Here is a 16,269-nt window from a genome sequence, read left to right on the forward strand (position 1 = left end):
ACGGAAGCTCCACTACCACAACACAACGCGCACCTTTGGATAATAACGCTGAGGTTGGTTCGACGGTGAATCATACCTGCGTCTCCAGAGCCGGAAGAGCTGGGTCTTTAAAAGGGGCAGAGACGATTTGCCTGCCGTTTTTTGAACATGTGTCGCATTTCCTTACCTACAGATGATGAAGATGTGTTTGAAATGATTGCCACATACCTAACAGTCGCACTATGGCGGTGCTGTGGCAGTTTACAGAAGATGTTTCAACACTGGGGTCAGATGTTTGATTACCGTATCGCTGATTAAGGCGAGACACTGCAGGTGAATAGGGAAAAAATGTATATTTACAGATATCAATTTGAAACGTTTGCTGTCGATCACTGGCATAAATGTGAGAAAAAAATACATTGCAAGTTTTCTGTCATTTTATCTTTTCATATAAGAACAAGGTGTTTTATGCCTAAAAATGCCCGAAATTTCCCATCTTTTCGACGACGAAATCTGAATAATGGATAGAGCTACATTCAAATGTATGGTTTCATTTTATTGATAAATGAGCTACCAAGACTTTTTCAGAGGGGATTTTGGATTTCTTGTTTAGTTTTAAAATAAGCTGTTTTTTAGTGGGAAATGTTGTAAAAATTTAATTTTCGCCTCATTTTTTGACATTCAAACTCAATAAATGGGCTTAGGGATTAGATAATAAACTATCCCTCTGAAAAAATCTTCCAAATATTGTTCAGTCCAAGGCTGGAAAATGTGAAGTCTTTAGGTTCGACTGACGTGGACATAGTGTCGCCACAATGACGGAAAAATGTGTTTTGAGAAAAAGGCCCTTGAAATTGCATTCTCCCATATAAGTCTATGGGAGAACATTGAATCAGCGCAATATTTAAACATGTTATTGTGAAGATTAGGTATATTTTCTGTTTCCAGGTGAAAGCTTATATGTTCAGAGACCAATTTAGCCCAAAACCTGAAAACTGAAAAAATTGAGTTTTGCCTGTAGTGTTTCCCCTTAATCTTTCATAACACAGCTCTCATCTGCTCTGTGTTTTCTTTTCCCTTTACCTCGGTGGGATTTACAGTCGCGTGCCCCTCCTGTGTTACAGCTCTCGTGAATTCATTAACATTATACTTTACCAGCCCAAATCTGAACATAACTTATCTTTATTTGCCTGTCTGACGGAGCAGATGTCTCTTGTAAATCCCACCAGCCCTCATCTGTGCTCTTTTGACACCCTTGGTCAAACTTTATCGCCAATGTCATTCCGAGTGACTACTGTAGCAGTGGCGGTGGTGTTTGTGGCCGTAATAGACTCCTGTATTGCACCATTTATTGTTCCACTCTGAATAGCTTACATTTTCTTTAAGCACTGTCAAAGCGATGCACGGCTCATTTATCTACAGCAAGCGACTTGTGTTACGCGCAGAAGGACACCGGGAACGGAGTAAAGCTGGTACGCAAGGACAAAAGGGAACAGCCATTAGCGTTTGCTTCCAAAACAATAGCTAAGTGTCCTTTTAAACGAAGTTAAAGCTTATACAGTGCAGACGTACAGTTGAAGCCAATATCCCCAAGGTCTTCATGAGTACGGTAAAGGTTAAGTCATGCAACTGATTTCTTCTCGCTATATACGTGAATTTGCTGTATATAAAATTATGCAGAAACAACACCCCGCGCTGGGGCCTTTTTTCCCCCCGGTTCCGCCGTCTTTTCAAAGCTCATTGGAGCGAATCAAAATTGTCAGCGCTGTGGGTTTTCACCTTTTTAAACAGGGAAGATGGATAGATAATCACCACATGCCATTCCGTGGGCCAATTACACCCGGCTTTGTGCGGGATTAGAAAACCTGCTCGCTCACGGCTCTAATGGATGTTCTGGTCATTAGTTATTTGAGAGTCTTGCGCGGCTGTAATCAAACGTGAAACGCGGGGCCATAAAGGAACAGCTGTCTTTCTAAGTGACCTTCTGTTTAAGAGAAGCCCACCGTCACAATTATTATGGAAGTGGCTGTAAAGGTGGTGTCTGTTTGCCGGCTTCTCGCATGTTTGAATGTCTCATGTTTGCCTCACTTCAGGGCTGGCAAGTGTTGAGGGCCCTTTCTTTTCCTTATCGCTTCAAAGATGTTTTTTTTCCCCCCAGTTTAGACTCGAGTTCCTTATAATTGCTTTGCACATGTTGGACAAAGGTTTTGTTCAAGTGTTTCTGTGGCAATCTCAGCAGACAGCGTAATAGTTTGCCATTGCTGTCAATAATCGTTTTCCGGCTGCTCTGCTACTCTGCTTTGCTAATGAAACCTGACTCTGATTTAGACAACTTAATATCAAGGCAGAATGAGTTAGGTAAAAACAATCTACTTGCAATTGTGATCATATTTACGTTTTTTTCTTTTATAAACCCAGCGGGGTTTATGTTTCTTGTCTCCATGACGATTGTCAAGGTTTTGCCTGGGGGTGGATTGATCATTCTTTGGGATTGTATTGCAGCCAGTGGCACTGGGAGAGAACGTAGCACCATCTCTGAAATAGCTGAAGTTAAAAATCAGATGGTTTCTACAAATGATTGTGATTGACACGTCAAATGATCGTTGATGGACCTTCTAAAAGCAGTGCCTGACAGACAGTCAAGAAATCTTCAGTTCTGGAAGACCATTACCAAGAAGAGTGGTCAAAAATCCCTCATACTAGAATAGAAAGACTCTTGGCTGCTAAGAAAAGCATCTAAAGCTGTGAAACTTTCCATTTTGTGGGGCTTCGGGTATTAACTCTGCAGGGTGCCCCAAACTTTTGCTCTGTTCTTTTTTTTCCTTTCATGCTATTTTAAAAGGGTAAAAAATGAAAATAAAACCTGATTTTTTTTTCATATCTCATCTGTAACTGTATGCCTTTTGGGGATTATTTCATCTTCCCCTTGCTTCATTGTTCAATAGAAATTTCCGAGAGGTCTTCTCTAAACTAACGGGTGAGCAGGTTTTATATTTAGGCCTCACAAAGGAAGGACATCATAACGGCTGATACAGCAATCCTACATTTGATCCATTAAATGTGATTCTTGCTTAGACGTGTGACTATATGTGTGACTATATTCTGATTTCTGCACTTCCTCTCGCAGGTGACCATCTGTCCAGTCCTCAAGGCCCGCCCCCACTGCCTCCAGCCCCGCCCCCGCACAAGCAGCACCCGTCCATCACGTCCCTGAGTCGCAGCTCACTGGCCAATCAGAGGAGCCCGAGCCCGCCGCCCTCAGCCGGCCTGGCCCACCTGCAGAGCACGGCGGAATGTGTCCAGCTGCAGGACAGCTGGGTCCTGGGCAGCAATGTGGCCCTGGAGAGCAGGTACATGGTTCTGTTATGAGTATACGCCACTATTCTTATACTTAGAGGCTTTGGGTGTTGTTGTTTTTTTTTTATGTGAAACACGCTTAACAAATAAGATTTCCTCCCTTTCGCTCGTCTGTATTTTAATGCAGGGTCTCATGGAGAGCAGGTTCACAACTCTGTCAATACTACCACTTCAGCCAGCGGCATTGGTTAGTTGGCAAATAGAATGAATACATCGTTCACAAGTCCCCCCAAGTGCTTCACACAAGTGTGTTTGTAACAGTGGACTTCAGACCATTGCAAACACAGAACTATGAGGAGGGGGTGATGTTGACAAAACTGAATACCTCAATATTTTGGGGGACTTTCTCGATAATGATGATCAGAAAATGCAAAAATGTAAACATCTTAATTTAGATTTCTATGTAGTTCAAAGATAACTGTCTTGACTAAACTACAAAAGTGCTAAAAAATACACTATAATAACATTTTATGATAGTTATTATATGATACAGTTGCTATATTTCATTTTTATTCCTCAGGTCTTTTTGAAGCTTTTTTTCTATCTATACTCCGAAGATATACATGATGGAATATTTGCGTACCATCAAAACTACAATTTCGGTACGATTTTGTACACGATATATTGCCCACCCTTAAAGGTGCATTATGCAACTTTTTCTGTTGATAAACACGTTGATATTTGTGTGTATTTGACCTTGTAGTGACCCAGCAGCTGTAAGAGTGGTCAGAAATGGCGACTTTACTTTCCCTCACTGTGGTCTCTTGGACGCTCCAGAATCAATCGCTGCCTGTTTTCACCTCTGACGCCGCTCCCACCAGAAATCCTACAAAACAATTGATCCTAGACCACCCTGATGGGAAATAAAGGCTCTATGCTGACCACTCATACAGCTGCTGGGTCACTACAAAGTCAAATACGTACAAAAACGCATCAAAAGTTGCGTTATGCGCCTTTAAGTACCAATGAAATAAATGTTACCGTTATAAGCAAAACCCAGTAAGCAGCAAATCAAATCTTGAAACACAATTGACTGATCCACAGCTGGGAACGACAACAGTGTCCTTTGCGAACTACCTGTATAGCGCTTGTACCAGCTCAGCTACAGTGTGTGACTAAAGCTTGCCAGATCGAGCTTTACATCTTCACTTAAGTTTATGCTTAAAAGCTCAGCACATGAGACTCCTGTAAATGGAACGCAATGCCAAACCTTGCCTCCTGAAAACGTCTCTTCCATTTTTCTAACCAGCGAGCTAAAGATAAACCGGTTAATGAAGTGCACCGCATCGCTCCGTGACTCGCAAATGGCCTCAAGTACCTAATTACGCTTGAATATTTCCTTTACAAAGTCTTACCTTGAATGTAAGCTCTGGATATCTCGTGAAGCAGCGACCAGCTCTTGCGTATATACAGTATGTGTGTGTGTGTGTGTGTGTGTGTGTGTAGAGTCGGTGACAGTTCTGCTTTCTCCGGGAAGACGCCGTGATTGAACGCTAACCACACCGTGACCTTGAACCGTCTCAGCTGTATCGACAAAACAATATGTGCACACCTATCATCAGCGGAGGCATAAATCAGCTCGCGTCCGGCCACTCTTAAATCAAGGGCTCGTCAGTGGGTGGGAGCGCTCGGGCGGCTCGGGGGGGAAAGCGGCGGGGCAAAAGGGAGACGCCGGTTCAGCCCATAATTGCACATGTCAAGAAAAGCACCAGGTTGGGAAATGTAAACAGAAGCTCCGCCGTGTATTTATTAGTCCGCCTCCCGGGAGTTATGGCCACTCAAAGCTGCATGTGGAAGTATCTTATTCTGAGTTCTGGGATTATGCATTTCTCTGCATTGACTGGGGTGCTTTTTCCACTCCGTGAAAACATGACATTAAAATGAAGCATAGCCATTCAGTTTAAGTTATAGATTCTACATTTGTGTGTCGCTGCTCAAACAACACTTTTTTTCTGTAATTATCTATTCAAAGATGAAAAGTTGTCTGACTTGCCCCTTGCTTTTTCCCAAAGACTTTGCACGAAATTGAAATCGACATGTGATCATTGCTAACTAACGCATGTTGTTTTTCGTGTTTCAAAAATATGGTGAAATCCTTGTGCCGTATTCTCCGGACTGTAAGTCGCTCCCGAGTATAAGATGCACCAGCCAAAACATGCGTAATGAAGAGAAAAACAACAGGCTGAATAGACTTACGGTATGCTAACGTAGCACATTGATGGTTAGCTACAGGGAGCATAAACAGCAAGCTAAATAGGTGTCTGGTATGTTATGTCAGGCCCTCCAGCATTAAACCTTTGGCCCTCAAGAGAATTTTGAAGAAACATTTATTCATAAATCAGAGACCAAAAGGACTCTAAAATGAAATGTGAAAAATACTGTCAATATTTCTACATTTCCCAGCAAAACACCGCATTAGGTCATATATTTTGTGCTTTACTTTGGGCTACAATTGTGAGTTTCGGCCCTTGGCGTTTTGGAAATGAAGTAAATCGGCCCTCCATGACACAAACTTGCCTACCCCTGCTATAGCATAAAGAACAGACCAAACTCTCGACCTCTCTCCAAATCACTAAATCCATTGAAATCTTCATCCTCGGTGTCACTTCCGAACAATCGCCTTGGCAATTACCTGGACACGGAGGTGTAACTGCACCGTTGACAAGCCTCTCCCGGCAGCACGTTTTTTAAGCTCTCATTTGCAAACTTGTTCCTCTAGGTGTGGCCATCTTTTAGCCCGTGATTAACTTTGTTTTGTTTTCTTCTCTAAGTAACCTCCACTTCTCTCTCACACCAAACTTTCTTTCTGCTGCTTGATTAGCCTGCAGTGCCCTCTAGCAGCATGTGAAATATAGTTGAATAAAAAAAAGAAAAAATCACATTTTTGTCGCTCCGGAGACTTATAGTCCGGAAAATACGGTATATATTTTCAGATTATTAATTAAATTATTGAGGTAATTAATAGGTTTCAATTAAATATTAATATTAATGATCAGGTTTCAATTCAATATTCTTGGTTGAGATTATGTATGTTTTAAGATCAGGAGTTACCGCATTGCCAATTCGGGCGTTCTGCTCTCCCAAAATTTCATCCACTGAGTGGCGCTGTGATGTTGCTGAGCGCACTTCCTGGTGCTATTATACTGCATTCAGACGAACGCGATGGAGACTGTTCTGTTCTGTTTTATTGCCTTAATGTTTGGTGCAGCCCTGTGAGGCAACTCCTGTTGTGATATTGGGTTGTACAAAACCATTGATTGACTGAGACGTCAGGGGCGAGTGATGTTAAATGTTTTCTGGAGCGTAGGAAGGAGCTCTTGACTGAAAAATACCTGCTGTGTTGGGGCTAACTAGTCCCTCTTTGCTACTGCCATGTCCTATGGATCTTATGTAGCTGTACCCATGGTCTACGCCAGGATCACCCCAGTATTTAAGCACAGAGGTGGGGAGGTACGAGACCCAAATGTAGAGAGCCGGAACAGTTAAAGTCTGCATCATAAAACAGAATTGTATTCCTTTTTTAGAAGAAGATGAAGCAAAGAGAAGAACAAAAACGCTACGGCAGACAGAACCGGAAGTTGCGAAGTCGAATGTTAAACATAATGCAATGCAAAATTCAGTTGCTCCCCCGCCCATCGGATGAAATGTTGGGAAAGCAGAACGCACAAATTAGTCTCCAAAAAACTCTGCGAGAAGTCTTAATCGGAGTGAGGTTTGAGTTGAGCGAACACTGTTGTTTTCAAAATGCTTCACTGGCCGCTGACATCCATTCAAAAGTAACATTGAAATGGTATATGAATGTTTCCCGCATATGAAAGTGCACGATTTTGATATGTGGAAACTGAAAGAACAATATACACATGCCTAAAAGTGTTTGGAAAGCCATAATAAAGTCCAGTAAATCAGCGTTCATGTCTCTCCTGTTTAATGGTGGAATACTGACAGTAAATTTTCCCTTCTGAAGATCATGGTGTATCAAGAAACTATTAATCGCCATGTTAGGATCTTCCTTAATATATTCCAAGTGACAGCAGCACAGACCTCCTCTGACAGCACCAGCTCCTTTTGCAGCAATTAGCGCTCATGAATTATGTGTGTGTAACCTTGCAGAAAAGCGCTGGCTCTTCCCGGCTGCACTGTGCTAATTTGACTCGGTACCAACTCGCCTGCCAATGTTGTAGGTTTACTGCTATTGCTGTTCACTTATCTATCAAAAGAAAGGCAGAGGTCGCTGACCTCAACTCGGAAGATGGCGGTTGAGTCATGCAGGCATCAATAATGTCTTTTTTTTTTTTTTTTTTTTTTCAACAAGGACGGCTTTGGAGAGCGTCACCGATTCAAAAGTGCTGCAGCATTTTTTACACGTCAGTCGTCTCTTCCAGATATGTAAATGTAGTTTGCATAATGTGGATGAATAATTGATCTGGCTCATCTTGGATTTGATCATATTCAACATTTTTATATTCTGACCTCTGACCGATTGTTTCAATGACTCAAAATGATGCGTCACTCTGCCTCCAACTTTATCCTACTTACAATGAGCCCTGAAAGTTTTAAAGTCAGCCTCCCTCTTCCGCACTCAAACTGCTGGCCCACGCTCTGGTGTACGTCACATGTGTATTTCCGTGATACATGATCCCATACAGATGGAAGAAACTAGCAATATGTTTTAAAAAGATTTTAATATGTATCAGCCCGGCACAAGAAAGGCTGTTTTAGAAAATGCAAGTGCCTTGGTTTTTTGTTTTTCTCATAACCTCTTACTGAACCGAGGGCATTCTTTCCAGTTCGGTGTTTCACAAATCTAAAAGCTTATAAACTGGAGAGCAACAGTGTAATGCCTCATTTGAAAGCTAAGACCTACAGAAGTGATCGTAACTTTGTTGTCACATTGTCAGGCGCATTTTTGTCACATTTTTAAGCCTTTTTGATGCTTTTTTTCGTGTCACTTTTTCTTGCATTTTGTCACGTTTGTGTCGTTTTTCGTTGCTTTTTCCATTTGCTTTTATGTCGTGTTTTCGCCTCGTGCATTTTCTCCAGTTTGGCTTTACCCAAACCTAAAGTCTTCTTGAAAAAAAGTGTCAAAATAGTAACATAAATTTGATTAAAACGAGGATGAAAACTAAAACTAAAAAAAAACAAAACTAAAGAGTGACAAAAACGTGACAAAAAAGCAACAAAAAATGAATGAAAAGAAATGCCAAAACAATGACGACAAAAGATCTGTTTAGATCAGTTTTGTAGGCCTTAGCTTTCAAATGAGGCGCTGCAAGCTCCAATCCAGAAGCTTTTAGATGTGGATAAAGCTGAAGTGGAGTAAATGCACTCAGTTCAGGCGGGGGTTAAGACATTAAGTTGCTGTTCCTCAAACACCAAAGAGCACTTTCCCCAAAAAACAACTTTATAGTATTGACCTCATGAGCACTTAGTGTCTAGTTTCTCATGTTCTGAGCCAAATTATCCTTATTGTGCGATTAGCATGTTTACCAATACCTAACTCTTTTCCTGGTGTCCGTGTCAATGATGCTAAAGAAGGAAGTGCGCCCTCTGCAGACCTTTAGTATTACTTACATTAAAATATCATTAAACATAGGGATATTTTCTAGAAACATGCTTGAAATGTGAGTTATACTCCCAAAATGGTCAGGGTAAAGTACTACTATAAGTACCGAAGTTTTTAGACGTTAACGCACCATTTTCCAGTTCATTTGCTCATCGTTTGTTAGCTTTTTATAGGTTTATCAATAATGCAGCTCTTTTTTGTACTTTTCAAACAGCACTTTGAACCCTGTGGTTGTGGCAATCCCAGGTGCCCCCTCTGACAATAAAGAACGAGAAAGTTATAATAGTTGAACAGTTAATAAAAGTTCAATAAAAGAAAAAAATAGTTGGAACAGTTTAAAGGTTTTTTTTCTTTTGAGTTCTCTCTATTGTCCTTTTGACACTTTCCTGAATGCAGGCCACCAACAGAAATAACATTTTGTAGCTACAAGAACGTCTTTTTGTGCTGTTAAAAGCAATTATGCGCTTTTCCCCCGTAAGCCTTTATCTCAGGGTTCACTGATAATGTACTGTATTTAGCACATTTCATTGGCTACAAGTAACATTTGTTCACTTAGTCTTTTCTCTCAAATTTGAGTCATAACCATGGCAACTGTTGTATCACTAATTACTAGAGTTTTGCCTGACTGCTATAGCGCTCCGTGTTTATTCGGATTTGTTGTTCATTAAGCGTTATTGAAGGGTTGACCTCGGAGTGAATTTGCTGTGATGTTCTCTTTTGTGATTGGTAACTCTTGACTGCGAAGTAAGTGCTTTGGAATGGAAACAGCAGCACTCAGTGTGTGTCTTTTTACAGCTTTAAACAATATGTTCTCTCTTGAGGACTTAAATTGAGTGGCGGTGAGGTTTTCTCAAAAAGTGATGGTCGGATGGACGGTTTGGTCATGTGCGCACTTAAACTTAAAGGAGACATGAAAAATCTACTTTTTTGAGGTTCTAAGTAACTTATAATGTTGCCTCCTCGTCAAAAACATACTTGGGGTATAGTACTTTTGCATCATTTTTGCATTTCTGCATTTTCAAAGCCCATAAACCAGTTGTGAGACGTTCTGCACTCAAACTGTGTTTACCCCTTCATTAAAATTGCTGCTCACTGAAATGACATGATTATTATTACTTACAACAGATGTTATCCATCTAAAAAAGTCACAATTTCAAAAGTATTGAAACCTGTATGCACTTTAAAGCAAACTCATGCCCCTAGAGGCCATAAGCATCACTGCAGGAGTCATTGCATGTTGCGTTTTTTTACTCATTAATTATCCATGAGAGTAAATACTACGCTGACAGAATAGACAAAGGGAGAGAGGGATATTGTATATCCAATTGCACAATGGAGATATTTTTTTACACTCAAACTTGGCTGTTAATACTGTTTAAGTGGCGCTAGCCCGCATTTAGCTTTGTCCGTCAGCCCGTTAGCTTCTTTCCATTAGTGTGTATTGGTGACTCCAACCCGGTGCAGGGAAAGTTGCAATTGTGGTTTTCTGGCCAGAGACACCAGGGGGACATGAAAAAATCACCCCATTAACACTTGTCTTACCCCCAGAGGGACTACGAAAAGGATTTATTAAAGCAACAAGTTACTTAATTCTTCTTTTAAAGATCAGTCCTTACTCACCAGCTGTCTTTTCCATACACACACATTAACATGAAATGTAAAACGTGAAATGACAATCATGAGTTGCACAAAAGCAGGTTTATAGGCACCGAAATTTAAGAGGGCTGCTGATTTTTGTGCTGCCAATAGGACTGTACAGCAATTTCAATACAGTTTTAATCAACATCTGCCAGCCAAAAGCAAGAAATGATCTGTAGGGGAGGCAATTTGAGCGCTGATGTGGACAGAATGAGTCCAGTGAAGCGTTCTGGAGTTTCAGAACACAGAGGAGCTCCAACTTTTGACACCAGCAGTCCGACTGAATGTACAGGATAACTCAAACATGACTGAATGAGACAAGACCTACAGTACCTGAATCCTTATCACATCGCAAGCACACACTTGTCACAGTTTTAATTGCAGCATTAAGAGGAAAAGTCTTCATAGTAAATTAAAGACTGTCCTCAAACTCACTGTGTATTTTTTAACTCTGCAGCTCAGAGAGAATTGCAAAACCGAAGTGACAGATGCAGGATCAGAACATTGCCTCGTTCAGTGTCTAAAAATAAATGGACAACATTTGAACAATTGGCCATTATGCAATCTGTTAAAGTGCCGAAAATTCCCACGTCTCTCCCGTATTTACTTCCCCAATACCGCGGCGTATTTACTGCCTGTGCCGAATTATCAGATTGTTCAGACCCGAACAAGCAAGTGAGATTTGTTTACACACCTCCAGCTGAGTGACAGTGATGTTTCTCTTTTTTCCGCGTGATCTGACAAATTATTTAAATCCTCATCTTACGGACGGCGTTCCTGTGATCTCCCCACCTCTCCACTTATCAGTTATTTACTTTAGCACTGTCCCATGTGATTTGGATCTACCTGCTCGGCTGATTCTGTTTACCGCGGCTCTCGCCTCGTGTAATAAATGTTAAAGGAGCTCCCCGTCTGGGCACGGAGTGAGAGGACCGATCCCCGCTTCATTTCATGCAGGAGCCCTCTCAAACCCGGGCTTGCAGGAAGAGGGAACACTCGCAGGCGCATGCTGTGTTCAATGCAGTGTTGCCAGATAACATCACAAAATATCTCTGTACATAGCTCTTTTGATTGCACAGAATTGTACTTGTACGGATTGAAGATTCGTTGTTGTCCATGTTCAGCAAACCAATAAAAAACAACATATACGCTGTTTAAAGGAATAGGCCACCGTTTTTACATACTGAGATATGTTCTTACCTAACCTTAGCCGAGTTAATATATCCCCGTCTGGTCTTTGTCCGTGCGCTCTGTCACGCAAACGGAGCACATACGCAGCCTCTCCCACATGTCATGTAGCTCCAAAAAAAGCTCACGATAGAAGCTACCAAGCTCTTTCACGTGTTCCCTATTTAAATAAAGTTACGTGAAGTGTTTTCATGCGAAGTATATTTACACAGGAATGTAACATAGCAGATAAAAAGGGGTACTATATTGTGAAAAAGACTTCCCCCGCTCACTTCCGTCAATAACCTTTAGGAGTTACTGCGCGGACGTTGTGCTCCTCGTATCATTACGCCTCACAATATAGTCCCCCTTTTTATCTGCTTATAAAATCGACATGTTACATTTCTGTGTAAATATACTTCGCATGAAAACACTTCACGTAACTTTATTTAAATAGGGAACACGTGGAAGAGCTTGGTAGCTTCTATCGTGAGCTTTTTTGGAGCTATGTGACATGTGGGAGAGGCTGCGTATGTGCTCCGTTTGCGTGACAGAGCGCACGGACAAAGACCAGACGGGGATATATTAACTCGACTAAGGTTAGGTAAGAACATATCTCAGTATGTAAAAACGGTGGCCTATTCCTTGTAAGAATAGAAATGGAAGCAGCATTTTGAGATGAAGAGAAATGTATTTGTGTTAAAAAAAAATGATCACGGCAAGTATGATACAAGCATCCAGTACATATTTTAAAACATAACACAAATAGGTATGGCATATCAAACTGAACCGAACCAGGCTTCACTACAAGCTGGAAGCTTTTCTCCACACTTCTTTATCACGCTGTTCAATACCCTCTGTCCTGAATGCTAATAGCCTTTGACGCTGTATTGTGAGTGCCTCTGCTCCGAGGAGCTGAGAAGACTTTCAGATGTTTCAAATGTGAGCCGCTCTTTTCATGAAAACCAACAGATTTTCCTCATAAACCCGCGCTCGGAAATAGATTTTCTCCAGCTGGGCGCGGGTTGAGATGATTTTTTTTCAATTAGCCGCACAGAAAGGATCTATTGAAATCCACGTAAAATGGAGTCTCCTTTGAATCCATTGCACCTTGATAATTATTCCCGAGTGCTGCCTAATAGCGTCTGCGCAGGACCGCTTTGTTTAAATTCCACTTAAGATTGACACATTGAAGCGTTATACGGCATTAGCTATAGGGTCCGCGAGCGCTTCAGTGGCTAGGATACAGGTAGTTGTCTGCACTTACTGCGCATATGTCAGTGCTCAGGAGCCCACTTCTGTCCGATTGAGCGAGAACAGCCATTATGACATTTCCCAATGAGCCTTTTGAAGTCCGGCCCAGGCGCACATCGCACTTCTAAATGTGCTGCCAATCCTCATCGGATTCATGTGTCAGGAGAGTCCTTTTGCTGAAATGAAATTATGTCTCGACTCTCACATCATCATGCGCTCCACAGTCTCAGAGACGCTACATTTCCCAGACGGGGTGGGGGGAGAAGAACTGTAGTCAGGGGGTGGAAAGAAAAAAAGCGGAAGGTAGCGCAGGTAGGATTCCGATTTTGTGAGTGTGTCAGTGTGAGCAGCTCGTGGGCTCGTATGAATGCAAATGAGTCCCAACGTCATGCTTCACATCCGGCTAGGACCAGTGGACTGTCCGGGAGCTTGTCACAGCTACCAAACCAACTCCAGAGTACATTTGGCATGAAAAGCTGAGTCATACTGTACTCTTTAACGGGACTTCAGTGTCGAGTAACTTTTCCAGGCAAGGAAACGCAGCGTTTTGCAGCTCTTTCACTGTTGTAGCACACTTGTTTGTTGAAAGATGCTGTGGTGCACCGCCTACAGAATCATGACCACGTGATCCCAAATAGCAAATGTTGTGCGGCTAATGCCTGTGCCACTGGATATATTGGATCTATGGATTAGTCAGTGCCGGTCTCGGTTGCTTTTCAAGTTTGCCTGACTGCTTGGAGGACTGCTTGTCACTTAGAACTATTAATAAATCATGTGCCCCATCACTTCATCCAACTAGGACAAACAGGACTTCCCCAAAAAGCATGACATCAGAAACACATCACCACGCGTTAGTCATTTCAGCCCTCAGCCAACTAGCCCTTCACAACAGAACTGCAGTGGAGCTTGGTCAGCTGCCAACACAGAAAAAGTGGTAATCCTCCACATGCAGTTTTTGTTTTTTCTCTCCTTTTATTTTGTTTTGCCAGCAGCTTCAATTCCAAAGCCAATCCCTGAAGTCCTTCCAGCATTTTAATACCATAAGGAATTGTACTGCGCGGTCCCATGTAGTACAAACACAATAAACATAAATCAATATATGCGGCTGTACTGGCAGCAAAAAATAGGAAGCGCATTATTAATGTACAGCTACTAACTGCTGTTGGCCAGAAGGTTAACCGCCATAAGCAAATGACCCTGAATAGATGGCAGGGAAACACAACGTATGAGATGATGATGCAGCATGCGAGTACTGTGCGTTGCATTGAACATGGACCTGATGTGGCAGTTAGTATTTTGCTATAGCTGTAGAAAACCTTTTTTTTGTCTGAATCTAGCCGTAATTAGGCCCGAGCGGCCTGCCGTCGCAAGGGCCTATTGTAATCGCAATCACAGCGCAGTGCGCGCAGCGCACTGAACCTAAGTGCGCGGAGCGCACAAAAACAGCGCGAAGCGCTGTCCCCATGTCAACCGTAAACTCAACATGTAAAACAGTGAAGCCCACACCGAAGGTGTGGGGCCTTTATACTTATTATTGCATTAAAATGAATGGGGGTATATAGTGTGAATGGGGGTATATAGTGGATGACGAGCGCGAAGCGCTCGTCATCCACCCAGGACCCCCACGGATGCGTGCGGATCGTTGAAAGCTTTCCAAAAATGTATAATATGATATCGTCGCGAAAGCGACGATATTGTTTTTGTAAAAAATATTATTATTCTTTCTCGCTTTCTTTCTTTCTTTCTTTCTTTCTTCTTTCTTCTTTCTTCTGCTCTTTGAGCAGGAATTTGACCCCCTGAACATAGTCGAAAACTCACCAAACTTTGCCCAAAATTCAGGTCCGGCGAAAAATTAATTAAAATGTGTGTTTCATATTGGGGAAAAAAAAAATGGCGCGACAGCGCCACCTACAAAAGTGAAAATACATTACGCCAATGGGGGAGGGGCCGAAGTAAACTTTGTCGTAGAGCGACGAGATTCGGTACAGATATTCGTCATGTCACGACAAACAAAAAATATTATTGTGGCCACGCCCCCTGACAAACCGGAAGTCCGCCATTTTGACAGGAAGTCCGGAGAATGCTGAGTCAGCGTTTTCGCTGACGTCACATTTTAACGAACTCCTCCTAGGGCGTTTCACCAAATTAGCTCAAAATCGCTCCAGCTCATCTCGAGATGTGGGGCATCAAAAGTTATCCAAATTTTTTTGCTAAGTTTTACGGTTTGTTTACGGCGAAGCCGCAATCTTTACAAAGAATTTTGCGATTCATCAAAAACTGAAAATCGCTCCCATTTGCACAAACAAACTCCGATTAAAAATCGGAAATATACATTTTATTGACCTTTCACCCCTGGACGCGACAAATGTGAAAAAGTGACATTGGGCGCGATAGCGCCCCCTCCAGGTGCAAACGAAAAAATGCATTATGGGAAAAAAATTAGTTTGTCGGAAATAGATGAAATTCGGCACAAAAATAGTTGATGGCGTCCCGATCCAAAAAGCCAATGAGACCCATATCGTATTTTGTACGGTGTTGCCATGGTGAATAAAAATACATTGCGTCCCTGGAGGCGGGGCCAACGTCAACTTTGTCGTAGAGCGACGAGATTCGGTACAGATATTCGTCATGTGACGACGAAAAAAAAATATTATTGTGGCCACGCCCCCTGACAAACCGGAAGTCCGCCATTTTGACAAGAAGTCTGGAAAATGCTGAGTCAGCGTTTTCGCTGACATCGCATTTTAACGAACTCCTCCTAGGGCGTTTCACCAAATGAGCTGAAAATCGCTCCAGCTCATCTCGAGATGTGGGGCATCAAAAGTTATCCAAATTTTTTGGCTACGTTTTTCGGTTTGTTTGCGGCGAAGCCGCAATCTTTACGAAGAATTTTGCGATTCCTCAAAAACTAAAAATCGCTCCCATTCGCACAAACAAACTCCGATTAAAAATCGGAGATATACATTTTATTGACCTTTCAACCCTGGACACAACAAATGTGAAAAAGTGATAGTGGGCGCGATAGCGCCTCCTCCAGGTGCAGAAGAAAAAATGCATTATGGGAAAAAAATTAGTTTGTTGGAAATGGATGAAATTCGGTACAAAAATTGTTGATGACGTCCCGATCCAAAAAGCCAATGAGACGCATATCGTATTTTGTATGGTGTTGCCATGGTGAATCAAAATACATTGCGTGTATGGAGGCGGGGCCAACGTCAACTTTGTCGTAGAGCAACGAGATTCGGTACAGATATTTGTCATGTGACGACAAACCAAAAATATTATTGTGACCACGCCCCCTGACAAACCGG

The 16,269-nt window shown here is 42.0% G+C and overlaps 1 protein-coding gene across 7 annotated transcripts in view; it reads left to right on the forward strand.

The window, feature by feature from the left end:
* Window positions 1-16,269, forward strand: part of LOC306963634 (teneurin-3) — a 360,281-nt gene that overhangs the window by 83,371 nt on the left and 260,641 nt on the right. For all 7 annotated transcript variants that reach the window (XM_079557215.1, XM_079557217.1, XM_079557216.1 and 4 more), the window contains one exon: window positions 3,107-3,329. In XM_079557215.1, the coding sequence (XP_079413341.1) occupies window positions 3,107-3,329 (223 nt within the window). The remainder of the gene's footprint in view (window positions 1-3,106; window positions 3,330-16,269) is intronic.

The sequence above is a fragment of the Gobius niger genome (genome assembly GCF_951799975.1).
Source record: "Gobius niger genome assembly, chromosome: 5".
NCBI classification, from domain to species: domain Eukaryota; kingdom Metazoa; phylum Chordata; class Actinopteri; order Gobiiformes; family Gobiidae; genus Gobius; species Gobius niger.